General features: G+C 33.8%; 1 protein-coding gene across 1 annotated transcript; it reads right to left on the reverse strand.

Annotated features, from left to right (window-relative positions):
• Positions 1-533: 533 nt before the first annotated feature.
• Positions 534-9,610, reverse strand: LOC138690998 (cuticle protein 19-like). The gene is made up of 3 exons (XM_069812628.1): positions 9,553-9,610; positions 4,959-5,072; positions 534-843 (listed from the first exon to the last, which is right to left on the reverse strand). Exons 1-3 carry the CDS (start codon positions 9,565-9,567, stop codon positions 598-600), a joined length of 375 nt encoding a protein of 124 aa, XP_069668729.1. The 5' UTR covers positions 9,568-9,610; the 3' UTR covers positions 534-597.
• Positions 9,611-14,082: the final 4,472 nt, after the last annotated feature.

Genomic DNA, 14,082 nt, shown 5'->3' on the forward strand with positions numbered 1-14,082 from the left:
TCTTAATTGTCTACGTAGAATCAAACAAGTGATAGACAATAGCGATAAAATATCAGTAATATAAAACTGTAATATTGTAGTGATAGGTGACCCTCATTACTAGAAATTAAATGGATTCTTAAACTCCATTGGTTGATAGATGGTTCAATGAAATAATCTGTAAAAATTTTACTACTGCACTTAAAAAAATACAAAGAAACTGGGTCACCATTTTTTATTGTAATAAACAAAGAACAATAATAATACTGATGATTTGTTCTTATTGCAGGCTTTACATTCGGAGAACCTGACCTTGATGATATTGGCACGTAGAAGAATAGGACTCCGTCCACTAATGGTAAGTTGACCCGTGGATTATAATATATTATTCATACTAAACACGTCTGCAATTTAAAATTGAACTAATGTTTTTACTGAATGGTGAAGAGGAAATATAAGTACTGCAAAATGCTAAGTTCCTAATTTCAAATTGCTAAGTATCAGCACTCCTACCTTCGATGAAGTCAGAGTTGAAAAGTAATAAATTAGGTATATTCAAGTTTTGAAAAGTTTATTGTGCAATAAATACTTATATACAACCATCAATAAAAAGCTGTGTCAGTAGGGACCTTTGGCTCCGTGGTATGTGATCTCGGGCTTGGTGTGGCCTCCGGCCTTCTTGACGACGGCGATGAAGCCGTTGTGCTTGTCAGCGGTGTACTCCACCACGCGGGTGGAGCCGTCAGATTCCTTGAGACTGTAGGACCCCTTGACCACGTCACCATCCCTGGTCTCCCACTGGTTCTTGACGTCGCCGCTGTGGGGGTCGTGCACGGCGTATTCGAACTTGTACTTGGGATGGGCCTGCGAAAATAAACACATTTGACATATTGTAATGACTTTAAAGACATTGGACACAAACTAGGACCTTGAATAAATCTGATAGAAGGAAGATTAAAACAAAATTTCTAAGAAGAGTTGCTAGTCTTGCCTTCTTCGATCAAGTCGATAATAAAGTAAATAGAGGCAGATTGAAAGTAGTTAAAGTAGATGAAAATAAATATTATAAATAATAGTTGGCCTAATTAGCACGATCATATAGGCCTATGTAGAGCACAGAAGAAAAAACTGATAAGTCCAAAATTAACGATTTTCTTTTTTAGATGTCATGTACAGTAATAGCTCAGGTAGTGTAGATTTCTGCAATTTAACTGTACAGAAAATAAAGAAATTTGAAGAATGATAACCCAAAGACAGTACACTGTAATGGATCTTGAAATTTAAACTTGCTCTCCTGTAAAACAGTAAAACGTGACTTATCAAGCTTTTCCTCTGTATTCTTCATATTAAAATATGGATCCTAATAGAATAGCGAAATAGATTTTAAATATACAACACAGAGACGTAGAGATGTTGGCCGTTTTAAAACCAGATAGATGGATTTTCTTTAAATCGGAACAGCCCTCTAATGTCTACCATGAAGGTGGTGGTGGTGGTGACGATATAAACTTAGCGCTGTTTACGTTTTATTTATGACTGGCCCCTGAAGAAATAGTAATGTCTATTTCTCGTCATTTATAATAATATAATATGAGAGGGCGCTATTAAGTACCGCCATTTCCCATAACTATGGTCCTGGAACACAACTATGGTCCATTCAAATTTTGTACTCCATAACGTAGTACCTCGATTATCTATATTTTTGCTGTACTGTAGTTTGAAGTTAAGTCACTGCTATCTACGAACGGTCTATGTTACTTTTACAATGTTCTTTGAATAGTTGTATCGTGGACCATAGTTATGGGAAATGATGGTACTTAATATCTATTATGAGAACACGATTCAAAGTGAGGTTAGGAAAAGAAATGTTAGAGACAAGTGGAATAGGGAAAGGAGTACGACAATCATACTCTTTATCGTCTACTCTACTACTTGGAGGACTAGGAGAGCAACTGTTTTCGGAACATGAGAGGGGTGATAGTAGGAGAAAGAAGAATAAAGTGCATAAGATGTAATGTTGACATGGCGTTGTTAGCAGAAGAGGAGATGATATTAAGGAATATGCTACTGGAGCCAAATGACAACATTGAGCTGTATGAGATGAAGATAAATGCAAACAAGACGGAGACAGTGGTTATCGAAAGAAGAATAAAGAAGGTAAACGTGCGAATTCGTAATGAGACTGTAAAATACTTGGGATTTACTGTAAGCAGTACAATGAGCTGTTCTATCCATCCTTCATCATGTTGCCAAGAAGTCAAAAGATGTGTAGCAATGGTAAAGAAAGCTTTTAACAAAAAAATAAGAATCTTCTGCGGACCTCCAGAAAAATAACCAAGGAAGAGGCTAGTGAAGTGCTTTGTGTGGAGTGTGGCATTGTATGGGGGAGGAAAATTGAACATTACGAGGAAGTTAAATATTAATGTGGAGAAGAATGGATCGTGTGAAATTGGCAGACGAAATAAGAATTAAGACAATATTAGACTTAGAGTCTACGCTTTTTACAAAGCAAAAAATCTGGCATAAGTGTTTCCCTGTAGAGGTGATATTTAACCTTAAAACGTCTGTCCTAATGGTTTCTATTGTAATTTCTGTGCTTCCGAGATTTTGTGTCTGTTCTGAAAGTCCCTATCAACGATATCTCGCTGTCTTTCTTCGGTTACCGTACTGTGAAACAAACATTCCGTTATCAAAGTTGGATCTCACATGATCATGTAATCCGAGAGCCATTATCCGGGGGCACAGTGGCGGAACTGACAGCCTCATGTGTGCTTGACAGAGAGTAAAGCACTTTCACTTCCATAAAGTTTTCATCGGACTGGAGATATCTGATCATTCTGACATCACCTTTCTAAACTCCTACCACTGTTTACAACAAAAGATCTTTATGATAATGTTACGCTTGCTTGCTTACCCTTAGATGCCACACACGAAGACTCAGACTGTCGCTCCAGGATTCCCCTTGATTCTTTGTTCAGTAGAATTTCCTCGTCGTTAGTTTAGCTGTTATCATGATAGTCATTTAAAATTCGTGGGTTCATACATAGCCAAGAAAAATTAATTTTAAAGGGGTAGTAAAATCTTAGGAATGGCTTCGTTTGTGGACAAGCGAGGAGACTCGTAAAAGAACCCGATTCCTGGTGGAGGATTCCAAAAAAAGAAAGAAATATTGTCGACAATTTTCTTTCCGAAGAAGAAATTTGATGGTCCCATACCAGTAATCCACATGGGCCATAATCATAGACATTTTTAGCGCGGGCTTCTGGTGAATCATCAGCGAACTAACGTTTTTCGTATTCATTAACCAGTGTTAGCGATACGATCTGATATGAATCCTGTACAAGTAATCAGTCGATAGCCGGGGCTAGTTTAGCACGCTCGTAGCGCGGGCTAGCGAAATGTCTGTGCCAACCACCAAACTAAAACACACAAACAAAACCGCAAACACGTGTTGGAAATTTGAATACTGTCTGAGAGGACACACGACAGCAACAGAGAGGCAGATCAATGAAATAACTCTACCCCATGAAAGTCTCCATAACCATTCAGACGCTTCTGGCACCGGAAGGAGAAACTTTAAAATCTCAACAAAAAATATGCATGCATACATAGTGTTCTGCCCAAGAGCAGGTCTTTAACTGCAAACCCAGCATTTTTCATTCTTCCCAAATTCTTTCTTTCCTCTTAATCTCCCCATAATAATACATTAACGTTGTCTTATCAGGTGATATCTTTTACCCCGAACTCTTCTCCCGTTCACCATTCCTGATATGTACCATATGTATATTATATTAATACTAACTAGTCCCCTACTAACATAGCAAATCAACAAATTAGGCCTACACAAAATAAAAAAGAATCAGTCACTGCATTCACACACCTACTGGCACTTATGCCAGAAATAATTTCATATGTGTAAATATATTTATATGGTTATTTATGTACAATGGCTGGAGAGAGCATTCTTCGCGTATAAGACCCTAAATCGGCCTCTGGTTCAAAGCTAGAAATATCAATAAACAACAACAACAACAAATGTCTATGCATAGCATATGCGCTTAAGTTTGTTAACATATACCAAACCATGCTTTCAAGAACTTTATGTATATACAGGGTGTTTCAGAAATGCTTTGACAAAACTTGGGGGCATGTTCCTTACAACAAAACAAGAAAAAAAAGTTCATATAAACATATGTCCGAAATCCTTAGTTTTTTAAGTTATTAATGAGAGAACATAATGAAACATCTATTAGATATTGTCAGCTCTGTAGCAAGCGTTGCAACTTTAATCAATTCAGAAACTAATAACAATGAACACTTCAATAGTTTAATTTAAGTTTGTAACCGATAAACTAGATCATCATAGATGTAACAGATATGTCGGGGTTATAGACTTTGAGGTTAACAACTTTTGTCAGGTTTACTACGCTGCCATCTAGTTGTTACATAAGAAGTCACGTCATAATACCCATTTGAATTGCATTAGCGACTGTGCTGCCATCTTGTGTTCGTTTACGGCGGACAGGTGGCGATCCTGGCGGTTGTTCTTTTCAAAGTGCTGCCGATTTTAACGTAGCGAGGAGTTATCTGTTACATATATGATCTAGACCGATAATAATATTAATTTTGTTAGATAATCGAATGATGTTATCAATACAAGTCGATACAGTGTGAGAGTATTTGAAAAGGTGCGACAGTCCATGATCCGACGAGTGCATGCGTGTGTGTGTGTGGAAGCAAGAGGAGAACATTTCGAACATTTGTAAAAGGCTAACAGGAAGAACGTATGCGTAATCTTAGGATCACTATTTTTTATATTTCACTTGCAATTGGAACAGTTTAATATACGTTCCATGTATATAGAAGAGTGCTTTAGGTTGTTAGGCCTATATTTATACCAGATATTTATCACGATAAATATTTCTGCCCTCAATTTACATGAACATTAAATACTTTTTACGACTTGCTGCTTTACTTACGTGATGGTCCTCTTCCTTAGCGTCCAGAGTTATATGCCCGTAACCTCCATGTCCGTAGAACCCGGGGTAAGCAATTGCAGTGGCGAAAAGTGCTACTACAAAGCAAACGGTGATCTGCAACAAAAATACAATATACACTCAAAACTAGCCAATTACATAATAATATACAGAATGTAAACGATATAAACTATCAAAACTGTACGGAATGTACATCGCGGTCTGCTAAATATGATGTGTAGTGAAATTTTGTTATTTCTTCTATTTTTGTTGTAATACCTAAAATATCATGTTTTTAGGATTGATAGTAGTCTAATATTTACTGTTAGAGTAAATGTGAACGTCATTGCCAATAACCTTCCGTCCAACACAAGCTAACACCACCACAATAGAGAGACAACAAAGTAGGCTACCCTGATCTGTAAAAAAGGATATCACCACAGTTGCACTGTACAGCTCGATCAACGTTATTGGCCCCTGTCATTGGTTGTTCAGCTAGTGAGCGAGCTTTGTGTTGCGTCATAAGAAAGAAATTTAATCACAAATGTGCATAGGCGGGAAGAGGAAAAAGGAAGAATGAAGATAATATCTATGCTCATAGCTGAGGGACACTCATGTCAAGAAAATATAAATCATCATGACATTGCTTAGTCAACAGACGTATTGGTTAGTAACGGGACGTGTGGAAGAATATTGTGTTTTAAGACGGAGTGTACCGCGACATGATAAGAAGGAAGTGTGAGGTGTTATGACTGCGCGGCCTGACCTGTGTGACCCAGTCCGCCAGTTGTGACGAGTAACTCGCTCACAGTCTATCTACTTTTTGCAGGGACCGAAATCCCTGAATCAAGCTGTACGTGGCGAGCTGAAGTAAATAATGACGGTCTACTATCATTTCCGAAAACATTAGACTAACAGATAATTTTTTTTTTTTAGAGAAACCATAAAAGTTACACAAAAATATTGTATTAGACTTTTTTGTTCAGTGATTTATGCTCTATCATCAGTATTCTTTTTGCAGTTTATGTCGTTTACATCCTGTATAGACTCTGATTTTTATAAATGTACGCAATAGGAGTTCTACTCCTCTTGATGTATGCTATTAGTTGTAATAAATGATTTTAATACATTTTTATTCTTGTGTTATTAGTATCTGTTTTATATGTAGATATATTTTGTGTTGGATCACTCATTTTATTAAATACGTTCGAAAGTATGGATTTTTTGTGCCGTTAGAGAAGTTTCAAAATAGTTTCAATCAATAATCTAATGATTGTTGGAACGAATGGAAACTACTGTAATCGATTTCAAAGAAATCCTTTGAGTGTTTTATGCGAAACTAGACTGCAATTACATATATTTTGTGTAATTAGGTTTCCTTCACAATTAATATTAATTATACTGCATCAGTGTAGTATCTCTTGAGCCTTTCTAAAAATAATAATAATAATAATAATAATAATAATAATAATAATAATAATAATAATAATAATAATAATTTATTTTAGCTGGCAGAGTTAAGGCCGTAAGGCCTTCTCTTCCACTCAACCAGCAAAAAGTGTATATACATATGCATGAACTTACAAAGAATTCAACAATTTGATTTAGATGAGAGTTACATGTATACAAGAGTTATTTACGAATTAAACTACAAAATACTATGAAATATTAATTAAACACTGAAATAAACTGTGTAGCAGAATTAAACTAAAATACATAGAATGTTAATATATTTCAAATAATATTAGATAATAGAAAGACATTATTATGAGACAATTTTGAAAATACAGCACAAACAGGATGATGTCTAAAGAAAAAAAGTAACAATGTAGTCAGTGATAGTTTAAATCAATATGATTGGAGTGAAATGCTAATAAGGTTATCTTTTAAGCTGTTCTTAAAGGTGTTTGTTGTCTTGCAGCCCCTAATACTTTGTGACAAGGAATTCCATTGACGCGAGGTGGATATTGTAAAAGATGATGAATAACAAGATGTTCTATGAAGAGGTATACTTAGTGTGACACAGATAAGTGATCTGGTATTTATGTCGTGGTTAGAGTATGCAGTTAAGTGTAAAACGTTTGCTGTTTGCAATGAAGTCATTTTATTTATTTATTTATTTATTTATTTATTTATTTATTTATTTATTTATTTATTTATTTATTTATTTATTTATTTATTTATTCTGGTGTAGTTACGGCCATCAGGCCTTCCCTTCCACAACACCCGGAATACAAATACAATAATAGGAATAAACAGAAAAAATACACTATATACAAAATAAAGCTACACAAGAAATAAAGAGAGAGAGATAGAGAGAGAGAGAGAGAAAAAAAAACACTTTAAACAAAGTAAAGCCACACAAAAATATACATAGGTTGCAGTCACACAAACTTTAAATGAGTGATTAAATTAGTCATTTTGTCAGTAGCTTAAAAAATATGAATTAGAGGTAAGACGTATGAATATTTTAAAAATATATTTAAATGAGAAATAAAAATTACAATAATCTGTTCTCCTTTCATAATATCTATAGTTCTAGGAGTAACATGAAATAAAAACTTAGTTCCAACTGACTATTTTCAATTTTTAGAAGAATACGTTACACTAAAACGTAAAATCAAAATCACAAATTTACATCGTTCTTGAACAATATCTGAAGATTAAGAGGGTCGTCAAATAAATAATTACTTATTCCAATATTCGTAATATCATAAATAATTTCTGTAAATTAGGAGAGACATTAACTGAAGAAATAAGCCTACAGTCATATAGCCTATCGTGTCTGAATATTACGTATAGTAGTAAAACGACGTTCAGTAGGGAATTACAACTGTAACTATCTGTAAACAGTCATTGTAATTAGAAGGGGACTTAAAATAAATAATAATTATTACAATTCGGTTTGGAACAAACGCCTCTGAATACTCTATATTGAATTTAGAAGAATCATTAAACAAATAAACAAATGAATAAGTAAATGAAAGAAGGAACAAGTGAATAAACGAGGATGAGTCACTGAATGAATAAATACAGCAGTAATCTTGTAATCGCTTGTAAATATCTTCGAATATTTAATAGACATACTATATAAAATTAAATTTAAGATAAATTCATTCCTCATATAGATTCCGAAGGACATTAAGCAAACTTTTAACATTGTAATACTACAGTATTTTGGTCTACAAATATTCTGTGCAGTTTGAAAGTGATACTATATAAAGGATTTTAATTTAAATTATTTTTTGCACGTTCGTGTTTTGTGTTGCATTTACAGCTATTATTCTTAGGCCTTGAAAGTTAGAATTCCCACACACAAATTTGTTGCTAGAGAAACCATTCTTCATAAAATAAAACTGTACTGAAATAGACCCATTACAGTGAACTTATTGTTACTTACTTACCATTACAGTACACTTTTTCGATGGCTTTGGAATAATATTGCTCTAAATTTTCAATGCAAAATATTTTGCCTTGCAGTTTTAAAAATATGATCGTGCAAAAAATATTGTACAATACACGTTTGTGAAGTACATAACAAAATCTCGGAAATTGAAAAAGTCACTCTGCTTGTTTTTCAAACTTTTTCTTGATTTTTTAAAAGCAATTCCCAACCTCGTAACGTAATATAGGCTAGTACTATTATTCCTTTATAATTTAAAGTCAAAGTTAAATAAAGCTTTAAAATTAAAAAACATATATTACCCGTGAATATCCACTACATTCTAATAGAGATATAAAAGACTGGACTTCAGTATGAACTGAATGTAGTCATATTTTGAAAGGTTGACTTACATTTGTGTAGAGAGTAACATTGAAATCATTTTATATACTGTGTGAATAGTTAATAGAGACACATTAGAATAATGTCCTTTTAATATTAGTTCATTGTACTAAGAGCATGGAATAGGCTATAGCCTATATAATAATTAAAAGAATTGCAATAACGGGATTATTTGTTAATTTATATAATTTAATAGCAGATTGCATGAAAAAGTGATTTAAAATTGTCTTTCCTCCCTCTCAGTAGTGTCCCTAGTTCAAAGAGAAGTTAAATACGTAGGTCTAATATAATATAAACATAATTACAATCTTTTCATCGTTCCTAAGAAGCTAGTATGCACGTATAGGGACGTTAAATAACGAATCATAGGTGAAATGAGCTTTCCATCCCTGTAATTTCTCTTTAGTTTCAAAAAAGACCTCAAAAACAAAATAATCGTTTAAACAACTACGACTGCTCTGTTTGATTCAACAGTAATATTTAATAAATAAGCATCTTTAAAACCATCTCATAGTTTCTGAATAATCCATGTATGTAAATGTATGATTGTAAGATTACACTCATTTTTTTGCTGCTCCAAAACGTCTGGAGTAGCTTTTCCACATTGAAAAGATGCGTTACGGTTGAGATTTTATTTACAAATACGATTTTATTATTGTTTGTTTGTTGAGATTAAATTTATTTAAATTAGTTTAGTAATGGTCACTTGTTGATATCCAAACTTAATCACTGTAACTAATTATAATGAAATCTTGATTAGTTTTCTAGATTATGAAGAAGTGTGCCTCACAATAAGGAATCTCTGAATCGTACCTGAAGTCCCTGCATTGTGAGTGCGTTGTTGTGCTGTCTTTGAGAAGCGAAGGTGTGAATGCTGATGGTAGCAGAGATGCTGTTCCCTTTTATACACTAAAGTGATTCTAATTGTTACGCTACTCGGTGATGAGTGAGCTAGGCACCGAATGTTGTGAAAACAATAGTTTACGCCCTGCCTTGTTCAAGAATCTTAGCTTCACGTGCAGTTAACATGTGGGAAGTGAGGCAGGAATCAGGAAAGAGGATACATGAGGATCGGAATTTGTAATTTAATGATCACTATGATGGCCGCAATTGTAATTAGAAATTCCTTTACGATATGTTACGTAAGAGTGTAACAATTACAGCGAGTAACTTTAGGTTATGTAAAGAACTTAATGCCTTTATAGATGTAGAAGATAAGGTACTTTATAATTAAATGCTTATTTTAAAATGGAACCAAATCTACACATCAGGAATCAAAATAACCAGTGCTCTAACATTAAATACCATAAGATAATTTACAAAGAGAATTATATACATTAAATAAAATATTAAAAGATTTTGGGATGGAAATTTCAGCACAACAATCAAAAGTAATGGCATTTTTAGGACAAGACCCAGTCAGAAGTAAGATAATACACAATAACCAATGCCTCGAACAAGTATAAAATGACAATTATCTGGGTTGTGAAATATCTTACCAAAATGAAAAAGATGTGAACAAGAAAATTACCAAATTTACACAAATTCTAGGAATAATAAACAATACATTAAAAGATAAATTAGTACAAAAATCTACAAGAATAAAAATATATAATATGCTAGCATTACCCGCCCTTTTATATGGAAGCTAGATTTGGACATTAAAGAAAAAAGACATGAACAGATACAAAGCAACGGAAATGAAATTTTTCAGGAGAACAGCAGGATATACTCTTTTAGACCGAAAAAGGAATGGAGAAATTTTAGAACAATTAGAAGTAGAGTCAGTAGAAGAAAAAATCAGCAGATACAAATTAAAATGGCTAGATCATGTAAGAAGAATGGAAAATTCAAGAATCCCAAAAATTATGATGCAGTATAAACCTAGAAGACATCGTCGACCAGGAAGACCTTTTAGAAGACTGCTAGATGGGGCCGTAACAGGTCTACAGAGGCCTAATTCGTGAAGTATGATGATGATGATAATATTAAACGCATCATAGTAAATACTTGGAGAATTACAAATAAAAAAACCCCTAATGTAATCCTAGTGAACGTTTCAGAGACGTTTAATTTTGTTGGCTGTAATTTATTTTCATATATAATATATAGGCGTACATAAGTGATTATTAGTATAATACTGTTGTATGTAGGAATTTTTATTGTTATGAAATTACTTCTTGAAGTACATAAGGATCTTCGGAAAGTAACGCATAATTACATGTAATTTTCGCTCGATAATCGTACGTATATCTACAGGGTAAACCGTAAGTAATAACATTATTTCCAGGGGATTATTCTTTGAGATATTAAAAAAAATGTTTCATATAATTTTGCTCGTTTTTACTTCCTTTTCGAGAAAAAAAAATTTTATATAAAACATTTCATAGCGCGTTTTGGGAAAGCTATTGAATTAATTCCCGATATGCTCAGTCAATTTAAGAAAGCAATATATTGTGATAAAGGATTGAAAGAATTTTAGTTTCGTCATTTAATGTGCAGAAATTTGATCCCAACAAATGTTCCTTCTGCAAAGGAATTTTAAATCTTGACGCACTATGACAACCCTGGAAAGGTTATTGCCTGGAGAGATGCAGCTCGTGTAATGCAAGAGATGGATGAGGGAGCGAGAAATGTAAACATGATACACAATTCCTTTAACGAGAAATTTGATTTATTGTATGTAAGTTTACCGATTACTACTTTAAAAATTAAAGTGGGAGGGAAATTCTTGTACGACAAACGGAGATTTTTTAATCGCTAATAATTACATTTGTATAACGTAAAATAAGTTTTTCTTATTGTCTGTGTTCACCGAATATTGAACTAAAGTTCACACCTGTGGAGTAACGGCTAGCGCGTCTGGCCGCGAAACCAGGTTGCCCGGATTCGATTCCCGGTCGGGGCAAGTTACCTGGTTGAGGTTTTTTCCGGGGTTTTCCCTCAACCCAATATGAGCAAATACTGGGTAACTTTCGGTGCTGGACCCCGGACTCATTTCACCGGCATTATCACCTTCATCTCATTCAGACGCTAAATAACCTAAGCTGTTGATAAAGCGTCGTAAAATAACCTACTATTTAACTAAAATTAAATTGAAAAATTTAAAAGTAGTATTTATAAATTAGTTTGTTTAATGTAAAAGAAGCATATCGTATTTTCATTTTTTGCTTCAGAATTTCAAATGTTTTAAAATTTTGTTACTTTTTTTTAATTTATTTATTTTATGTCGCTTTAACTTAGGAAGTCATATCGCGACAATACATAAACAATTCTTACAGTTTACATAGAGTTTACTGTATTACAATAATCATTTTAGATGCATTAAAATTTTGTTATTATAACGTGACATAAGCATCATTATTGTTTACATTCTCTGGAATATTCAATTGAAACAGGAGAGTACAAATATTTCTTAATCTTTCCAATTTACTTAAATAAACGTATCTTTTGTTTCTGCGTTCTTTGTACACTTATTTAAAATTAGACCGCACAGTTTATTTTTAAAATTTGCAAGGTGTTATTTAACGTGAAATGAACATTGTTCATTCTCCGCTCTCCAACAAAGCCTGAAGACGTTAAAATTGAACATTATATCATCTATATTTTTTTTTACAAGTTTAAAAATATTGCTTGTGGCAATGACCTTCCACTTCAATGTTCATAACAAACCAAGCGAAGGGGTTATTCAGAGCAACACAGTCTTATGTGCACTTCCTACTGATTAGTGATTACACAGCGTTGCACTGTCTCGTAATTAATATATTTTAAAATACATATTTTTTTCTGGAAAACTACTCAAAACACAGCAAAATGGTATTTGCATTTTTTGTTGCTATTTCCTAAAGGAATCATCCATCAGAATTAATCACATTACTTACGGTTCATTCTGTATATAAGAAGAACAACATTGAAATTGAGTCCGTGCTGAACTGTCCCGCGGTCCACACCTGTGGAGTAACGGTCAGCGCGTCTGGCTGCGAAACCAGGTGGCCCGGGTTCGAATCCCGGTCGGGGCAAGTTACCTGGTTGAGGTTTTTTCCGGGGTTTTCCCTCAACCCAATAGGAGCAAATGCTGGGTAACTTTCGGTGCTGGACCCCGGACTCATTTCACCAGCATTATCACCTTCATATCATTCACACGCTAAATAACCTAGATGTTGATACAGCGTCGTAAAATAACCCAAAAAAAACTGTCCCACGTCCCACGTCGGGGACATGTTGTCTTCAGAAATCAATAATGCCTGCTGCGATGCACTCTTGGCTGTGGATTTGGATGGGGTGGGCCCAGGTTAAATAAACAGTGATACAGCGTGCCTGTATGTTGATGTATGTTGATGGTAAATGCACCGCAGTGTGGTATCTGTTGTGCTAATTTGAAAAAAAAAATACTAATAGTTGTTTTTTTTTTTTCTTTTTTGCTCATATGGTAGAATGCTAGAAGATGAACTCGTAAAACTTTTATTCAATAAAATCGGTCTACTCGTTAAAGAGTTATACCAATTGATCTTGAAGGTGTGTTACATAAATCCTCTTTAGATAAACAAATTGGACTTTAATCGGTTAGTGATCGTATGATGATTGCATATGCAATTATAAAATAATTAAAAATACTGTGTTACGTAAATGTGTAACAATAGAAGTGTGCAACATTAGGTTATGCAAAACACTTGATACCTTTATAGAATGTAATCAGATAAGGTAGCCTACTTAATTAAATGGATCATAATAAACACGTAGATAATAGCAAATACTAATTCCTTGATGTAATCGTAATCTCTTTAATTACTGTACTTTCTAAAGAAGTTTAATTTTTTTAATTTCAGCCTATAAATGTACACATAAGTGATTAATGATTTTATAATATCGTTACATGTAGGAATTTCGATAGTAATAAAATTTCTCTTTCAAGTAAATCCAGGTTTTCGGAAAGTAATACATAATAAAATTGCGATTAAAGTTGGACGACTGAGTTTTGTACAGAAAGCTGAGACACGTTAAAACACACACATACATAACTGTTGTGCGCTAGGGCAGGTCTTTCACTGCAAACCCAGTATTCTCCAATCTTTCTTATCTCCTGCCTTCTTCTTAGTTTCCGCATCTGATCCGTAGGTATATCTTAATGTCGTCTATCATTTTATATCTTATTCTGCTTCGAACTCTTCTCCAGTTCACCTTTCCTTCCAGTGCATCCTTCAGTAGGCAGTTTCTTCTCAGTCAGTGACCTAACCAATTCCTTTTTCTCTTTCTGATCAGTTTCAGCATCTTTCTTTCTTCACCATTTCACACGCTCCAATTTACAGGGTGATTGACACCACCCGTAACAGTAATTTCTTTCGG

Source organism: Periplaneta americana, chromosome 16, assembly GCF_040183065.1.
Source record: "Periplaneta americana isolate PAMFEO1 chromosome 16, P.americana_PAMFEO1_priV1, whole genome shotgun sequence".
NCBI classification, from domain to species: Eukaryota; Metazoa; Arthropoda; class Insecta; order Blattodea; family Blattidae; genus Periplaneta; species Periplaneta americana.